Source organism: Pleurodeles waltl, chromosome 11 (genome assembly GCF_031143425.1).
Source record: "Pleurodeles waltl isolate 20211129_DDA chromosome 11, aPleWal1.hap1.20221129, whole genome shotgun sequence".
Taxonomy (NCBI): Eukaryota; Metazoa; Chordata; class Amphibia; order Caudata; family Salamandridae; genus Pleurodeles; species Pleurodeles waltl.
The window spans coordinates 930009144-930028370 of NC_090450.1; the positions used below are offsets into that span (position 1 = coordinate 930009144).

Here is a 19227-nt window from a genome sequence, read left to right on the forward strand (position 1 = left end):
GTGAGTGTCGACCGCCAGTCCTCTGTATAGTGAGCTGGTGTCTTGTTGCTATGGAACATACCTTCCTCCGTAGGTCGTTCCACCTTTTCCTGATGTCGTCCCTTGTTCTGGGGTGCTGTCCCACTGCGTTGACCCCGTCGTCGATTCTTCACCATAACTCAATCTTCCTTGCTATTGATATTTGCTGTACCTGTGCTCCAAATAGCTGTGGCTCTACCCTGACAATTTCCTCCACCATGACCCTTAACTCCTTCTCAGTGAAACGGGGGTGCCTTTGTGGTGCCATGGGTGTTATGTGATGTGCGTTGGTGAAGGGTGTGTTGGGTAATGTGTTGGGGTGTGTGGAGTGGGGTGCGTGAGGGATGTATTGGTGTATGTGGTGTGTGTATGTAGTTGTGTCAGTGGTCTTGGTGTCAGTCTGGTGGCAATGATTTGTATTCATAAGGGGTTGTGGGTAATGGGAGTGTGTGTTTTATAGTGGTGTGGGTGTGGTGTGTGTATGGGTGTCAGGTGTGTGTTGTTTGAATTGTCCAATGTGGTGTTGTTTTGTCTGTGTGTGTCTGTAGGAAGTTGGCTTTGTATATACTATCTCGAAGTAAGAGATAGTGTGCACAGAGCCCAAGGGTTCCCCTTAGAGGTTGATAGTGGCAAAATTAGATAATACTAATGCTCTATTTTGTGGTAGTGTGGTCGAGCAGTAGGCTTATCAGAGGGTAGTGTTAAGCATTTGTTGAACACATACAGGCAATAAATGAGGAACACACACTCAAAGACTTAACTCCAGGCCTATGGTTTTTATATAGAAAAATAACTTTTCTTAATTTATTTCAGAACCACAAGATTTAAGATTTGAAGTAAATGCATAAAATGCAAGGTACTCCACACAGGTAAGTAAGGAACTTTGAATTAAAGCAGTAGTACACACAGTGTAGGTTAAACTGGCAGTAAGCCATTTTAAAAGTGGACACAGTTAAAAAATCAGCAGTTTCTGGGGGAGGTAAGTATGGTTAAGTTTCTCAGGTAAGTAAAGCACTTACACAGTCAGTCTCCTGGGCATAGGCAGCCCACCGTTGGGGGTTCAAGGCAACCCCAAAGTCACTGCACCAGCAACACAGGGCAGAGGTCGAAGGAGGGCCCAAAACACATAGGTGCCTATGGAGAACAGGGGTGCTCCAGTTCTGGTCTGCTGATAGGTAAGTACCTGCGTCCTCGGGGAGCAGACCAGGGGGGTTTTGTAGAGCACTGGGGGGGACACAAACACGCACACAAAACACACCCTCAGAGGCACAGGGGCGGCCGGGTGCGTCATGTTTGCTAATGAAAGCAATAGAGGGACCTGGAGGTCACTTAGGTGATGCAGGCAGGACACATGGGGGCTTCTCGGGCCAGCCACCAACTGGGCTAGGAAGAGGGCCCCCTGCTGATCACCTCTGCACTGGAGGTTGGTTCCTTTCGGTCCTGGGGGCTGCTGGTGCAGTGGTTGGTCCAGGCATCGTGTTCTTTGTTCCCAGGCAGTCGTGGTCAGGGGGAGCCTCTGGATCCTCTCTGCAGGGGTCGCTGTGGGGTGCAGGGGGGACGTCTCGGGTTACTCACGAGGTCGCAGTTGCCTGGGAGTCCTCTCTGCAGTGTTGGTTCTCTGGAGCTCGAGCCGGGGGCATCGGGTGCAGAGTGTGAAGTCTCACGGTTCCGGCGGGAAGAGTGAGTTCTCTAAAAGTTGCTTCAAAGTTGCAAAAATGTTGCTGTTGGTGAACAGTGCTGCTATTCTCGGGGAGTTTCTTGGTCCTTCGGTTCAGGGCAGTCCTCTGAGTCCTCAGAGGTCGCTGGTCCCTGTCGGATATGTCGCTGTGCAGGTTCTTTGAGTCTGGAGACAGGCCGGTAGGGCTGGGGCCAAGTCAGTTGTTGTCTCCGTCGTCACTGCTGGGCTTTCAGGTCAGCTGTCCTTCTTCTTGGTGTAGGTTGCAGGAATCTGATTTCCTGGGTTCTGGGTCGCCCCTAAATGCTAGATTTAGTGGTGTGTTTAGGTCAGGAGGGCAGTAGCCAATGGCTACTGTCCTGGAGGGTGGCTACACTCTCTTTGTGCCTTCTCCCTGAGGGGAGGGGGGCCCATCCCTAATCCTACTGGGGGAATCCTCCAATCTGAAGATGGAGGATTTCTAAAGGCAGGGGTCACCTCAGCTCAGGGCACCTTAAGGGCCGTCCTGACTGGTGGGTGACTCCTCCTTGTTTTTCTCATTATCCTCTCCTGCCTTGCTGCCAAAAGTGGGGGCAGTGGCCGGAGGGGCGGGCATCTCCACTAGCTGGGATGCCCTAGGGTGCTGTAACAAAAGGCATGAGCCTTTGAGGCTCACCGCCAGGTGTTACAGTACCTGCAGAGGGAGGTGAGAAGCACCTGCACCCAGTGCAGGCTTTGTTCCTGGCCACAGAGTGACAAAGGCACTCTCCCCATGTGGCCAGAAACTCGTCTGGTTGTGGCAGACTGGCAGAAACTGGTCAGCCTAACACTAGGAGTCGGACTGGTATTCAGGAGGCATCTCTAAGATGCCCTCTGATTGCATTTTACAATAAATCCCACACTGGCATCAGTGTGCATTTATTGTGCTGAGAAGTTTGATACCAAACTTCCCAGATTTCCGTGCAGCCATTATGGAACTGTGGAGTTTGTGTTTGACAAACTCCCAAACCATTTACTCTTTATTTGTCCTGACTGGCACTGTGAGCAAGTCTAGGTCCAAGACCTCAGCTGCCCCACACACCACCATAGCATAAGAAGCTCCCTCCTCCGTAGCCACATTAGGAGGAGAGAGCATACCAGTATCTGGAGACGTGTCCAGTCCACTGGCCTCCCCTAGATCTTCATACCAGTCCTGTTCTTGCTCCAGGTCATACTCTAAAGGGCCCTCAGACCCTTCCCACTCCTCCCCTGTGCCTGGCTGTTCAGAATAAGGCTCAGACAATGATCTGGGCCGAATTTGGCACCGTCGAAGTTGGAGTAGGCATCGTACGACATCGCTCCGGCTCCGGATCATCCGCAATGATGAAAAGCGAGGCGCATGGCACAAATTTGAAAGCCATGATATCTTGTGACAAGGCATTACATGGCGATAAGAGAACAGCGTACTTTATTGATGGATCGTCTATCAACAATTGTTCTGCTGTGAAGAAAGAAAATGGTCAAAACTGTATTTTAATTACAGTGCCCAATGCCGGGTTTCAGACTTCGAAAGGAAGTGGCTTTAGTCATGCCTATCAGCACTTCTTGCACTGCAAAGCTTTGGATACCCGTCTTTAACCTTTTCCCTTTCTGGCCATGTGCAATGTCATTCTAGGGATTGGTACCCAGACCGACAAGCAATAGGTTTCCTGAAGGTAACTCACCTTAAGGATTATAACAAAATAACAACACTCTCCTCTTTCCTGTTTTGCTCTGTGTAGAAAGCTGGCCTGGTGTGTAGTGGGTATCTAAGGTACTTACCTTATACCAGGTCCAGGTATCACCTATTAGTGTAGTGCAGGTAGTGTCTAGAAGCCAGGTTCTCTAGAGGTAGCTGTGGATGAGCAGCCAAGGCTTAACTAGGAGACATGCAAAGCTCATGCAATACCACTGTAGTGACACAGCACTTACATGCATGAAAGAAAACACTCTGGCCCTCATTATGACCCTTGTGTTAAATCCCACTTACCGCCACGCTGACGACTGCTAACTTACCGCCGCAACGGCAGATATCCGTTCACCATATTATGACACACACACCCCAATGCGACAGAATAAAGCCACAGACACAAATCCGCTAGACCAAAGGTCAGTGCAAAAGTGGCGGTATCAAAACCCACACTTTTATGCCAACAGAGCAATGCCCATCACATTATGACCCATGAATCACCACAACAGACATTCAACGGCAGTAAACCATTGGCGGTACATACAACCGTGCTCACAATGGACACTGTAAGGAAATGCCTCCTTGCCATAGTTACCACCTGACTTTTTGCCTTTTGTTGATGCCAGTTATGATTTGAAAGTGTGCTGAGGCCTGCTAACCAGGCCCCAGCACCAGTGTTCTTTCCCTAACCTGTACCTTTGTTTCCACAATTGGCACACCCCGGCATCCAGGTAAGTCCCTTGTAACTGGTACCCCTGGTACCAAGGGCCCTGATGCCAGGGAAGGTCTCTAAGGGCTGCAGCATGTCTTAGGCCACCCTGGGGACCCCTCACTCAGCACAGACACACTGCTTGCCAGCTTGTGTGTGCTAGTGGGGATAAAATGACTAAGTCGACAAGGCACTCCCCTCAGGGTGCCATGCCAACCTCACACTGCCTATAGGTATAGGTAAGTCACCCCTCTAGCAGGCCTTACAGCCCTAAGGCAGGGTGCACTATACCATAGGTGAGGGCATAAGTGCATGAGCACTATGCCCCTACAGTGTCTAAGCAAAACCTTAGACATTGTAAGTGCAGGGTAGCCATAAGAGTATATGGTCTGGGAGTCTGTCATGCACGAACTCCACAGCACCATAATGGCTACACTGAAAACTTTGAAGTTTGGTATCAAACTTCTCAGCACAATAAATGTACACTGATGCCAGTGTACATTGTAACATACACCCCAGAGGGCATCTTAGAGATGCCCCCTGAAACCTTAACCGACTACCAGTGTGGGCTGACTAGTTTTAGCAGCCTGCCACACACCAGACATGTTGCTGGCCACATGGGGAGAGTGCCTTTGTCACTCTGTGGCTAGTAACAAAGCCTGTACTGGGTGGAGGTGCTTCTCACCTCCCCCTGCAGGAACTGTAACACCTGGCAGTGAGCCTCAAAGGCTCACCCCCTTTGTTACAGCACCCCAGGGCACTCCAGCTAGTGGAGTTGCCCACCCCCTCCAGCCACGGCCCCACTTTTGGCGGCAAGGCCGGAGGAGATAATGAGAAAAACAAGGAGGAGTCACTGGCCAGTCAGGACAGCCCCTAAGGTGTCCTGAGCTGAGGTGACTCTGACTCTTTGAAATCCTCCATCTTGCAGATGGAGGATTCCCCCAATAGGGATAGGGATGTGCCTCTCTCCCCTCAGGGAGGAGGCACAAAGAGGGTGTAGCCACCCTCAGGGCTAGTAGCCATTGGCTACTAACCCCCCAGACCTAAATACACCCCTAAATCGAGTATTTAGGGGCTCTCAGAACACAGCAAGATAGATTCATGCAACCTAAGACGAATAAGGACTGCTGAGCTGAAAAACCTGCAGAGAAGACGGAGACACCAACTGCTTTGGCCCCAGCTCTACCGGCCTGTCTCCCCACTTCTAAAGAACTGCTCCAGCGACGCGTTCCACAGGGTCCAGCGACCTCTGAAGCCTCAGAGGACTACCCTGCATCTAAAAGGACCAAGAACTCCCGAGGACAGCGGCTCTGCTCCACAAAGACTGCAACTTTGCAACAAAGAAGCAACTTTGAAAGTACACACGTTTCCAGCCGGAAGCGTGAGACTTTGCACTCTGCACCCAACGCCCCCGGCTCGACTTGTGGAGAACAAACACTACAGGGAGGACTCCTCGGCAACTGCGAGACCGTGAGTAGCCAGAGTTGACCCACCTGAGCCCCCACAGTGACGCCTGCAGAGGGAATCCCGAGGCTCCCCCTGACCGCGACTGCCTGCTTCAAAGACCCGACGCCTTGTAAAGACACTGCACCCGCAGCCCCCAGGCACTGAAGGATCCGACCTCCAGTGCAGGAGAGACCCCCAGGTGGCCCTCTCCCTTGCCCAGGTGGTGGCTATCCCGAGGAGCCCCCCCCTTGCCTGCCTGCATCGCTGAAGAGACCCCTTGGTCTCCAATTGGATTACATTGCAAACCCGACGCCTGTTTGCACACTGCACCCGTCGCCCCCGTGCCGCTGAGGGTGTACTTTTTGTGCTGACTTGTGTCCCCCCGGTGCCCTACTAAACCCCCCTGGTCTGCCCTCCGAAGACGCGGGTACTTACCTGCTGGCAGACTGGAACCGGGGCACCCCCTTCTCCATTGAAGCCTATGCGTTTTGGGCACCACTTTGACCTCTGCACCTGACCGGCCCTGAGCTGCTGGTGTGGTAACTTTGGGGTTGCTCTGAACCCCCCACAGTGGGCTACCTTGGACCCAACTTTGAACCCTGTAGGTGGTTTACTTACCTGCAAAACTAACAAACACTTACCTCCCCCAGGAACTGTTGAAAATTGCACAGTGTCCAGTTTTAAAATAGCTTATTGCCATTTGTGTGAAAACTGTATATGCTATTTTGCTGATTCGAAGTTCCTAAGGGAAATACCTTTCATTTAAAGTATTGTTTGTGAATCTTGAACCTGTGGTTCTTAAAATAAACTAAGAAAAGATATTTTTCTATATAAAAACCTATTGGCCTGGAATTGTCTTTGAGTGTTTGTTCCTCATTTATTGCCTGTATGTGTACAACAAATGCTTAACACTACCCTCTGATAAGCCTACTGCTCGACCACACTACCACAAAATAGAGCATTAGAATTATCTCTTTTTGCCACTATCGTACCTCTAAGGGGAACCCTTGGACTCTGTGCATGCTATTTCTTACTTTGAAATAGTACATACAGAGACAACTTCCTACAACCTGTGCCTCTTGTCATGCCCCAGTGGGATCTTAATCTTGTTCTTACTTTCCTAATGTGTGCTCCTTTTGAGCCTTTATATAACTGTTCTCTCTGGCTGCTCACTATCAAAACAGCCTTTTTGGTGGCAATTACATCTGCCAGGAGAGTGAGTGTGCTGCAGGCTTTATCATCGAAACCGCTGTATCTCACAATCTATCCTGATAGAGTAGTTCTCAGAACTCGTGCCTCTTTCCTCCCCAAGGTGGGTACCCCTTTCCATCTGGGTCAAAATATCACCCTGCCCACCTTCTTTGTGCCACCGCATCCCTCTAAGGAAGAGCGTTATCGTTTTACCTTGACCGCACAAAAGAGTTCTGAGTGGACGACCATCTCTTTGTGGGATACGTTGGCGCAAGGAAGGGTTGGGCAGTACAGAAGTGATCCATTTTGTGCTGGGTCGTTCTCTGTATAAAGATTTGCTACGCTTTGGCCAAGAAGCAGACTCCAGAGGGCTTGAGGGCTCACTCTACCAGAGGAAAAGCTGTTACCACTGCGTTAACTCGTGGCATGCCGGTACTTGACATCTGCCAAGCAGCAACGTGGGCTTCCTTACACACATTTGTGAGAGACTACTTCCTGGATAACCAGGTGAGGAGAGAGGGGCATTTTGTTCGCTCAGTCCTGCAGGACTTCCTGGTGTTAAATATATCCTCAAGACCCACCACCAAGAGTTATAGCATAGGTATCTATTCTAAGGTAAGGGATCTGCAGCTAGAATTCTCTCAGATGAACAAGTTACTTACCTTCGGTAACAAATTATCTGGTAGAGACCCTGTCTAGCTGCAGATTCCTTACACCCACCATAGGCTCCCCGCTCTGCGGATATACAGGGAGTGCAGAATTATTAGGCAAGTTGTATTTTTGAGGATTAATTTTATTATTGAACAACAACCATGTTCTCAATGAACCCAAAAAACTCATTAATATCAAAGCTGAATATTTTTGGAAGTAGTTTTTAGTTTGTTTTTAGTTTTAGCTATGTTAGGGGGATATCTGTGTGTGCAGGTGACTATTACTGTGCATAATTATTAGGCAACTTAACAAAAAAAATATATATACCCATTTCAATTATTTATTATTACCAGTGAAACCAATATAACATCTCAACATTCACAAATATACATTTCTGACATTCAAAAACAAAACAAAAACAAATCAGTGACCAATATAGCCACCTTTCTTTGCAAGGACACTCAAAAGCCTGCCATCCATGGATTCTGTCAGTGTTTTGATCTGTTCACCATCAACATTGCGTGCAGCAGCAACCACAGCCTCCCAGACACTGTTCAGAGAGGTGTACTGTTTTCCCTCCTTGTAAATCTCACATTTGATGATGGACCACAGGTTCTCAATGGGGTTCAGATCAGGTGAACAAGGAGGCCATGTCATTAGATTTCCTTCTTTTATAACCTTTCTTGCCAGCCACGCTGTGGAGTACTTGGACTCATGTGATGGAGCATTGTCCTGCATGAAAATCATGTTTTTCTTGAAGGATGCAGACTTCTTCCTGTACCACTGCTTGAAGAAGGTGTCTTCCAGGAACTGGCAGTAGGACTGGGAGTTGAGCTTGACTCCATCCTCAACCCGAAAAGGCCCACAAGCTCATCTTTGATGATACCAGCCCAAACCAGTACTCCACCTCCACCTTGCTGGCGTCTGAGTCGGACTGGAGCTCTCTGCCTTTACCAATCCAGCCACGGGCCCATCCATCTGGCCCATCAAGACTCACTCTCATTTCATCAGTCCATAAAACCTTAGAAAAATCAGTCTTGAGATATTTATTGGCCCAGTCTTGACGTTTCAGCTTGTGTGTCTTGTTCAGTGGTGGTCGTCTTTCAGCCTTTCTTACCTTGGCCATGTCTCTGAGTATTGCACACCTTGTGCTTTTGGGCACTCCAGTGATGTTGCAGCTCTGAAATATGGCCAAACTGGTGGCAAGTGGCATCGTGGCAGCTGCACGCTTGACTTTTCTCAGTTCATGGGCAGTTATTTTGCGCCTTGGTTTTTCCACACGCTTCTTGCGACCCTGTTGACTATTTTGAATGAAACGCTTGATTGTTCGATGATCACGCTTCAGAAGCTTTGCAATTTTAAGAGTGCTGCATCCCTCTGCAAGATATCTCAGTATTTTTGACTTTTCTGAGCCTGTCAAGTCCTTCTTTTGACCCATTTTGCCAAAGGAAAGGAAGTTGCCTAATAATTATGCACACCTGATATAGGGTGTTGATGTCATTAGACCACACCCCTTCTCATTACAGAGATGCACATCACCTAATATGCTTAATTGGTAGTAGACTTTCGAGCCTATACAGCTTGGAGTAAGACAACATGCATAAAGAGGATGATGTGGTCAAAATACTCATTTGCCTAATAATTCTGCACTCCCTGTATATATATCCATCATGTTTTGGTATTTTTGCCTTTCTTAAAGGTATGTCTTTTTTCATTCAAACAATCAAGCGTAGAACTGAAATGCTGTTGGTTCTCCTATGACTCTGCGCTTCTGGTGTGGGAAGTTGTGAAAAAGAACTGATGTACGCACGCCGGGGTGGTGCCTACATAGAAGACCATGACGTCACAGACAGCTCCAACGACGCTGATGATGCCACGTGGAGCCAGACGACGCACGTGGATCCGAGCTACGCCACCCGACGGCGCAGGCAGGGTACTGCTCATCAGAAAAATTCCAGATTCGAAGCTGACGCCAGGAAATTCTAAGATAAGAAATCTGCAGCTAGATAGAGTCTTTACCAGATAATTAGTTACAGAAGGTAAGTAACTTGTTCAACAAGCATACACAGGTCAAACCTCTTTCTCAGTTCACACTGCCAAGTTATGGATCTTTATTCTTTTTGCAAGTAGAATGACTTAAAAACAACTTGAATTTTAGAGAGCGTTATAAACCTGACTCTCGCTGTTCACATACTTGTACTCACATGCACAACCACACCTGTTTTCACACTTGTCTGCAACACTGCATGCCCAGCTTAAAGCAATATGACTGGATCACATCTGAGATCCTAATGTATCTCCCTCAATGCATCACCAGACTATCATTCACATCCTATCTACTATACACTCCAAAATAGCTACCAGGCACCCAGTGTGAACCAGAGGGATTCAAAACAAAATGAGGAGTTCTGTGTTAGGATTCCATTCACACACTTTTAACACTTTTGTTTCCTTTTATGTGTGTTTACTCACCCACTTAATTTCTTGCTATCTTTATTGTAACACTGCCATAATAAACATTCTCAATGGTGAACATTGTCTATAGCAAAAATATGCATGGGAAAAACAAAAATACATTATCTGTCATGTTCTATCTATGAAGAAGTTTTTTTTAAATAAATGATTTCCACCTTACTTTCCATCCCACTTTTTCAGTCATCTCTCCTGGGCATGTCAGTAGGAAAATTGTGTACGATATGTTCAGCAAGGGTGTAGTTACACTAATCCACCTCCCCAATCATGTTGACTCTTTCAAACCAAATGGTGGAATCTTTTTTTGATTTTTTTTGTATCTCACATTTTCAAGGTACATTTTGCAGATGATATATTAACAATATTGTGAAATGGTGAAATCCTGCTGCAACATCCATCTCATACTTGTCAGTAGTTTACTTTCCAAAAAATTGTGCTTTGTATAGAACACATTTTCCCCCTTTCTCAGTTGTTATTACTGGTAAAAATTGGAACAGTTATAAAAAATGAATGATTACTACATAAAGTTGTATGTTCTTGCTCCTCTGTATTATTGTCTTATAGAAAGGGTCTTTGGATTCACCTTCTTTGTCTATTAAATATGCCTTGTTATTTTTTTTATTTTTAGGTCCTTTGCTAAACCACCTAGGGCAGTGCAAATTGTCTGTGAGTGCATCCTTGTGATGAGAGGCTATAAAGAGATCAACTGGAAAGCGGCCAAAGGAATGATGTCAGACCCCAGTTTCCTAAAATCTCTCATGGATATCGATTTTGATGCTATCACTCAGAGTCAAGTGAAAACTGTGCGAGGTAGATCAAGTTTGCTATTTATTTGCAGTGCGTACCTTACAGAAAGATAGGTTTTGCATTTGGTATGTGATTTAATGGGAATTAATTTTGAATGTTCCCCAAGAGAAGCAATCATACACTCCAACTAAATTACTTTGCCTTTCTCCACAGTGCTATTTTGAGTTGTAGTGCTTTGGACTTATCTGACATTTCCAGCACAGACTTCCTTGCCTGGCTAGACTGACAAAAGATTTATGCTACCTAGGGAATTGTGGTGGGAGAGTTCATATCCACATGTTGCATCTGTCCTCCTGGAAAGGTTTAGGGTAGATATGGTTCAGGCGACATGTATTTCACTTTTTTTCCATTCACATAATTGCTCAGTCATGGTGGATGTCTGTGACCACCATGTCTGTCTAGAACACTATGAATATGAAAAACTGCGTCACTCACTGTCAAGAATAGCTTCAAAATCATAGCATAACTTGATGTTAAGGCATTCAACAGCAAGGCATTCGGCCTCAAATCCCTCAACATCAAGCATTCAATGTCAACACATACCATTACTTATTATTGCCAAACTCACAGAATAAATGGTTATCATAGTGCTGACTAATGGCGCTGAGGCTTATAGTTCCTCTTCAAGACACTCTGACAATTCAGCCAATTATGGGATTTGCACAACAGAAGGCATGTATCTCCGTGAAGGACATCCTGTCTGTCAGTAGAAAAGTTAATATTTCCTGCTGATGAGGTTGAAGGCACCAGATGTCAATCTTCCTACTGTGGATAGGCAGATTAGACCTTTGGCTATTAACATTATACTTTTCCGACCTATGGCAGAAATCCCGTGAACATGTCCTGCTGTAGAACCTACTCCAGAAAGGAAGGATAGCAATAGTGAGAGAAGGTATATTTTTATGCATTATGTACTGATTGTAGGAGGTTGGCCTGGATTGTAGTGGGTACCAAAGGTACTTACACCCTGTGCCAGGTTCAGTTATCCCTTATTAGTAGAATAGAGGTGTTTCTAGCAGCATAGGCTGATAGAAGGTAGCTATGGCAAAGCAGTTTAGGCTGAACTAGGAGACATGCAAAGCTCCTACTATACCACTTAAATCATATGCACAATATCATAAGAAAACACAATACACAGAGTTACTAAAAATAAAGGTACTTTATTTTTATGATAATATGCCACAAGTATCTCAGTGAGTACCCTCAGTAAGAAGGTAAGTAATATACACAGGTTTTATGTGCACAAACCACAAATAGGTAAGTAAGAGTCAGAAAAGTAATGCAAACAGTGTAGAATTACAATAGGTTGCAATAGGCAAGCATAGGTCTAGGGGCAACACAAACCATATACTCCAAAAGTGGAAGGCGAATCACGAATGGACCCCAGACCTATGGGAGCTTCTAGAGGGTCGCTGGGACTGTAAGAAAACAGTCAGGGTGTCCAAGATACCCCACCCCAAGACCCTGAAAAGTAGGGGTAAAGTACACCTACTACCCCAAGAGAGCACAATAGTCATGATAGGGGGATTCTGCAAGAACAACAAACACCAGCAGTGCACTGACAACAGATTTCCGGACCTGAGGACCTGCAAGGCAAGGGGACCAAGTCCAATAGTCGCGACAGTGTCCGGGGGCAGGAGCCCAGCAAACCCCGGATAAAGGTGCAAGGAAGCTTCCTCCGGATGGAAGAAGCTTGGATTTCTGCAAGAACGAAGAGGACTAGGAACTTCTCCTTTGGAAGACAGATGTCCCACGTCGCGGTGAAGGTTGCAGAAGTGTTCCAACGCAGAAATACCGCAAACAAGCCGTGCTAGCTGCAAGGTTCGCAGTAGAGATTTTTGGGTACTGCTGAGGACCAGAGAGCCCTCACAGAAGTAGGCAGCACCCGCAGAAGTACCTGAACAGGCACTTGGAAGATTTGTGAACCGGAGTCCATGCAGAGTTACAAAAGAGGGTCCCACGACATCGGAGGCCAACTCAGCGTGTTGAGCACTGCAGGACGGAGTGCTGGGGACCCAGGCTAGGCTGTGCACAAAGGAAATCCTGGAATAGTGCACAGAAGCTGGAGCAGCTGCAAATCACGCAGTACATAGGTTTGCAGTCTAGCGTGGGGACGCAAGGACTTACCTCCACCAAACTTAGACTGAAGGACCACTGGACTGTGGGAGTCACTTGGGTAGAGTTCCTGTGTTCCAGGGACCACGCTCGTCAGGGTGAGACGGGACCCAGTGGAGCAGTGATGCAGTCTTTTGGTGCCTGTGTTAGCAGGGGGAAGATTCTGTTGACCCACGGGAGATTTCTTCTGTGCTTCTGGTGCAGGGTGAAGGCAGGCGACCCCCAGAGCATGCACCACCAGGAAACAGTCGAGAAAGCCGGCAGGATGAGGCGCTACAATGTTGCTGGTAGTCGTCTTGCTACTTTTTTGCAGGCGTCCTGGAGCAGTCAGCGGTCGATCCTTGGTAGAAGTTGAAGAGGGAGATGCAGAAGAACTCTGGTGAGCTCTTGCATTAGTTATCTCAAGAATTCCCCAAAGCAGAGACCCGAAATAGCCAGAAAAGGAGGTTTGGCTGCCAAGATAGGAGGACTGGCTACCAAGAAAGGTAAGAGCCTATCAGAAGGAGCCTCTGACGTCACCTGCTGGCACTGGCCACTGAGAGCAGTCCAGTGTGCCCCCAACACCTCTGTTTCCAAGATGGCAGAAGTCTGGGACACACTGGAGGAGCTCTGGGCACCTCCCCTGGGAGGTACTGGTCAGGGGAGTGGTCACTCCCCTTTCCTTTGTCCACTTTTCACCCCAGAGCAGGGTTGGGGGATCCCTGAACCGGTGTAGACTGGCTTATGCAGAGATGGGCACCATCTGTGCCCATCAAAGCATTCCCAGAGGCTGGGGGAGGCTACTCCTCCCCAGCCCTTCACACCTATTTCCAAAGGGAGAGGGTGTAACACCCTCTCTCAGAGGAAATCCTTTGTTCTGCCTTCCTGGGCCAGGGCTACAGTAGAGACCCCGGAAAGGCAGTTTGGCAGTACCCGGGTTCTGTGCTATAGACCTGGGGGATCATGGAATTGTCCCCCCAATACCAGAATGGTATTGGGGTGACAATTTCATGATCTGAGACATGTTACATGGCCATGTTCTGAGTTACCATTGTGACGCTATACATAGGTAGTGACCTATGTATAGTGCACACGTGTAATGGTGTCCCCGCACTCACAAAGTCCGGGGAATTTGCCCTGAACGATGTGGGGGCACCTTGGCTGGTGCCAGGGTGCCCACACACTAAGTAACTTGGCGCCCAACCTTCACCAGTTGAAGGTTAGACATGTAGGTGACTTATAAGTTACTTATGTGCAGTGAAAAATGGCTGTGAAGTAATGTGGACGTTATTTCAAGCAGGCTGAAGTGGCAGGCCTGTGTAAGAATTGTCTGAGCTCCCTATGGGTGGCAAAAGAAATGCTGCAGCCCATAGGGATCTCCTGGAACTCCAATTCCCTGGGTACCTAAGTACCATATACAAGGGAATTATATGGGTATACCAGTGTGCCAATGAGAATTGGTAGATTTAGTCAAGAGCCCTCAGAAGGAAGGGAATATCTGTATTCCCTTACCTGGATGATTGATTGATGAAAGCCGGGTCCCCAGAGCTAGTGCTGCCTCACTTGCAAATGACAACACAGTTGTTGTTCAACCTGGGCTTTTAGGTAAATGTGCCCAAACCTCACCTGGAGCCCTCTCAGCGCCTCCTGTTCATAGGGGCAGTACTGGACACTTCACTGGATCGGGCCTTCACACCTCTTCAGATGGTACAGGACATTCAGGTGTTGAGTCCAGTGTTTCAGAATGGAGCGGCTGTTCCAGTCCTCAAGGTCCTATGTCTGCTCGGTCTGTTCGCTTCCTGCATTCTGTTGGTCACTCATGCACGTTGGCGCATGAAGGCTCTCCAGTGGTTCCTCCGCAGGCAGTGGTTTCAACACAAAGGGGATCTTGAGGAGTCGATAACGATCTCCAGACACGCTGCAGTGGATCTGCGATGGTGGGCTGTGGAAGGCAACCTTTCCCAAGGAATGCCGTTTTGTCTACCACCTCCGGTTGCCACAGTCAAAACGGATGCTTCCACTCTAGGGTGGGGAGCTCATCTGGGGGACCTGGAGATCAAAGGTCATTGGTGTCCAGTGGAACAGATGTTTCACATCAATCTGTTAGAATTGATAGCAATACGTCTGGCTCTCAAGGCCTTCCTCCTGTCCATTTGCGGTCAGTCAGTTCAAGTCTTGACAGACAACACTACCGCAATGTGGTACATCAACAAGCAGGGAGGAGTAGGGTCGTACTTTCTCTGCAAAGAGGCTCTGCAGCTCTGGTCCTGGGCACAGGACCATCGGATTTGCATAGTAGCAAACCATCTGGCTGGAGTTCTCAATGTACGTGCGGACAGTCTCAGTCAGCATTTCTCTGCCGATCACGAGTGGCATCTCCATCCAGACCTGGTTCTTCACATCTTCTGGATGAGGGGATTTCCACAGATAGACCTGTTTGCCACTCAGGAGAACACACACTGCCCGTTGTTCTGCAGCCTCCAGTATCCGGTGCAGGGGGCATTGTGGGACGCGTTTCAGATGTCTTGGTGCGACCAGTTGCTTTACGCATTTCCCCCATACCCTTGATTCCTCAAGTTCTGAGGAAGATTCACCAAGATAGGGCTCAAGTCATTTTAATTGCCCCAGATTGGACAAGGGTGTGGTACACAGACCTTTTCCAACTTACACTGTGCCTTACGCTCCATCTCGCTTACAGGGTAGACCTCCTCTCGCAGTCGCAGGGGCAAGTTCTACACCCCCACCTCCAGAGCCTGCACCTACATGCCAGGAGGTTGAACGGGGCAATCTGCGTTCCTTTTCTGTCCCTCCAGAAGTGGTGGATGTTCTGTTATCGGCCAGGCAACACTCCACCAAGACTGTCTATGCCAATAGATGGGCAAAATTTGTTACTTGGTGTGGAGAGAGGCAAATTGATCCCTTAAAGGCCCATTTGTCTCATATTTTGCTTTTTGCCCTTTCCTTGGCACAGAAGGGTTGTGCAGTTGCGACTGTGAAGGGCTATTTGTCAGCGCTGTCTGCCTTTTTTTGCCTTTCTGATCAGCCTTCCTTGTTTAAGTCCCCTATAGTTAATAGGTTCCTTAAAGGCTTGACTAACAAGTTTCCTCCCACTCCATTTGTCATGCCTCACTTGGATTTGAATTTGGTTCTGACTTTTTTGATGGGTTCACCTTTTAAGCCTATGCATTCTTGCCCGTTGAGGCTTTCAGTTTTAAAAGCAGTTTTCCTAACGGCTATCACGTCAGCTAAACGTGTAAGTGAGATTCAGGCTCTTATTGTGAAACCTCCTTTTACAACCTTTCATGCCTTTCAAGGTGGTGCTGAGAACCAGGGCAGCATTCCTTCCTAAAGTGGTCACTCCCTTTCATATGGGTCAGTCTATAACACTCTCGTCCTTTTACCCTCCTCCCCATCCATCGAAGAAGGAGGAAAGACTTCATCGATTGGATCCAAGAAGGGCTCTGAGTTTCTAGATTGAGAGGACAAGAGACTTTAGAGTTGATGATCAACTTTTTGTTGGATATGTGGGCAAGATGAAGGTCAGAGCCGCGCACTAGAGAACTCTTTCCAGGTGGGTCATTATTTGCATTAAGATTTGTTATTCACTAGCAAAGAAGGTTCCTACTGAAGGTATTAGGGCCCATTTGGGCTTCACTCCACACTTTCGCGAAGCATTATTGCTTGGACTCGGAAGTTAGGACGGATGGTCATTTTGCATGTTCTGTTTTGCAGGATTTCTTGGTTTGACTAGTCAGGCACCTTCGAGTGTGGGGCTGCTTTGGAATTCTATTCATAAGGTGAGGAATCCACAGGTAGTTGTATCCATCAGAAGAACAAGTTACTCACCTTTGGTAACGCTACCTGTGGATTCCTCACAGTCCCACCCGCCTCCTCATTGCCTGTTTGGTCATACCACGACTTCTTTCAATATAAATGTATATATGTTTTTGGTGTTTCCATATAAACAGATATTGTGGTTTATATTTGTATTTGGATTGGCATATATTATTCTTGTGAGGCTGGTATTCACCTGTTCGCCTCAAAGGCATGTAAAAAATGGTGAAACTGATGTCAGCACGCCAGTGAGGACTTCTTATTGCCACAATGACATCAGACGGAGTTGTGTGCGGAGCTGTGCCATTGTGACATCCTCGTCGACGTGGGGAGCTAGGAAGAAAATTTACGAGTCCATTATATCCTATGGAACTCGTAATACGGTGGGCAGGATATCCGTCACATTTGGGACAGATTAACCCCCTCCGCCAAAGTTGTAATCAGGCCCTATATCTCATTTTGATATAGTATATACTGAGCCAGCTTCCTAGTCCTATCATTGCTGGCAAATACAGCACTCCCCAGACACTATATTTGCAGGGGCAGCAAACGTACAACAGTAATCTCATGCTGGCCACTGAGACAGTGAAGGGGAACGGCTCCCTGTTGCAGTTACCACCCCACGTTTTGACTGATATTGATGCTGACTTGACTGAGAAGTGTGCTGGGACCCTGCTAACCAGACCCTAGCACCAGTGTTCACTCACTAAAAATTTACCATTGTTTCCACAATTGTCACACCCCTGGCACACAGATAAGTCCCTTGTAAATGGTACCAGTGGTACCCAGGGCCCTGTGACCCGGGACGGTCCCTAAGGGCTGCAGCATGTGTTGTGCCACCCTAAGGGACCCCTCACCTAACACATGCACACTGCCATTACAGATTGTGTGTGTTGGTGGGGAGAAAAAGGCAAAGTCAACATGGCATCCCCCTCAGGATGCCATGCACACAAAATACTGCCTGTGGCATAGGTAAGTCACCCCTCTAGTAGGCCTTACAGCCCTAAGGCATGGTGCACTATACCACAGGTGAGGGCATAGCTGCATGAGCAATATGCCCCTACAGTGTCTAAGTCTATTCTTAGACATTGTAAGTACAGTGTGGCCATATTAAGTATATGGTCTGGGAGTTTGTCAAAACAAATTCCACAGCTCCATAATGGCTACACTGAATACTGGGAAGTTTGGTATCAAACTTCTCAGAATAATAAACCCACACACTGATGCCAGTGCCGGATTGATTAAAAAATGCACACAGAGGGCATCTTAGAAGATGCCCCCTGTATTTTACCCAATCCTTCAGCGCAGGACTGACTGGTCTGTGCCAGCCTGCCACTGAGACGAGTTTCTGACCCCCTGGAGTGAGAGCCTTTGTGTTCACTGAGGCCAGAAACAAAGCCTGCACTGGGTGGAGTTGCTTAACACCTCCCCCCCCGCAGGAACTGGAACACCTAGCAGTGAGCCTCAAAGGCTCAGGCTTCGTGTTACAATGCCCCAGGGCACTCCAGCTAGTGGAGATGCCCGCCCCCCGGACACAGCCCCCCACTTTTGGTGGCAAGTCCAGAAGAGATAATGAGAAAAACAAGGAGGAGTCACCTACCAGTCAGGCCAGCCCCTAAGGTGCCCTGAACTGAGGTGACCCCTACCTTTAGAAATCCTCCATCTTGGTTTTGGAAGATTCCACCAATAGGGATAGGGATGTGCCCCCCTCCCCTCAGGGAGGGGGCACAAGGAGGGTGAAGCCACCCTCAAGGACAGTTGGCTACTGCGCCCCTAGACCTAAACACACCCCTAAATTCAGTATTTAGGGGCGACCCTGAACCCAGGAAATCGTATTCCTGCAATCTGAAGAAAGAAGAAGGACTGCTGACTTGAAAGCCCTGCAGAGACGATGGAGACACCAACTGACTTGGCCCCAGCCCTACCGGCCTGTCTCCAGACTCAAAGAACCTGCACAGCGATGCATTCGATGGGACAGCAACCTCTGAGGACTCAGAGGACTGCCCTGAACCTAAAAGACCAAAAAACTCCAGAGAACAGCAGCACTGTTCAGAAACTGCAACAACTTTGGAAAGTTAAAGCAACTTTCAAAGAACTCTCACTTCCCGCTGGAAGCGTGAGACAATGACGTAGACACCCTGAGTCGACCTCCTTGCACCCCCACAGCGACGCCTGCAGAGAGGATCCAGAGGCTCCCCCTGACCGCGACTGCCTGGTAACAAGGAACACAACACCTGGACCTAGCACTGGACCCGCAGCCCCCAGGCCAAGAGAAACCACTTACCAGTGCAGGAGTGACTAGCTGGCGGCCCGATGGCCCAAGAAGCCCCCCTGTGCCCTGCCTGCATCGCCTAAGTGGCCTCCGGGTCCCTCCATTGCTTTCAATAGCAAACCCAACGCCTACTTTGTCCACTGCACCCGGCCGCCCCTGTGCCGCTAAGGGTGTGTTTTGTGGGCTTGTGGCTCCCCCCCCCCCCCCCCCCCCAAGTGCTCTACAAAATCCCCCTGGTCTAGTCCCCAATGAAACATGTACTTACCTGTAATCAGACTAGGACCGGAGCACCCCTGTTCTTCATAGGCGCCTATGTGTTTTAGGCCCTCCTTTGACCTCTGCACCTGACCGGCCTTGTGTTGCTGGTGCTG

At 48.2% G+C, this 19227-nt stretch overlaps 1 protein-coding gene across 1 annotated transcript in view; it reads left to right on the plus strand.

Moving 5' to 3' along the window:
- DNAH10 (dynein axonemal heavy chain 10) overlaps positions 1-19227 on the plus strand; it is a 1282131-nt gene that overhangs the window by 1002512 nt on the left and 260392 nt on the right. Inside the window, exon 58 of the mRNA XM_069215014.1 lies at positions 10478-10659. Within this exon, the coding sequence (XP_069071115.1) occupies positions 10478-10659 (182 nt within the window). The remainder of the gene's footprint in view (positions 1-10477; positions 10660-19227) is intronic.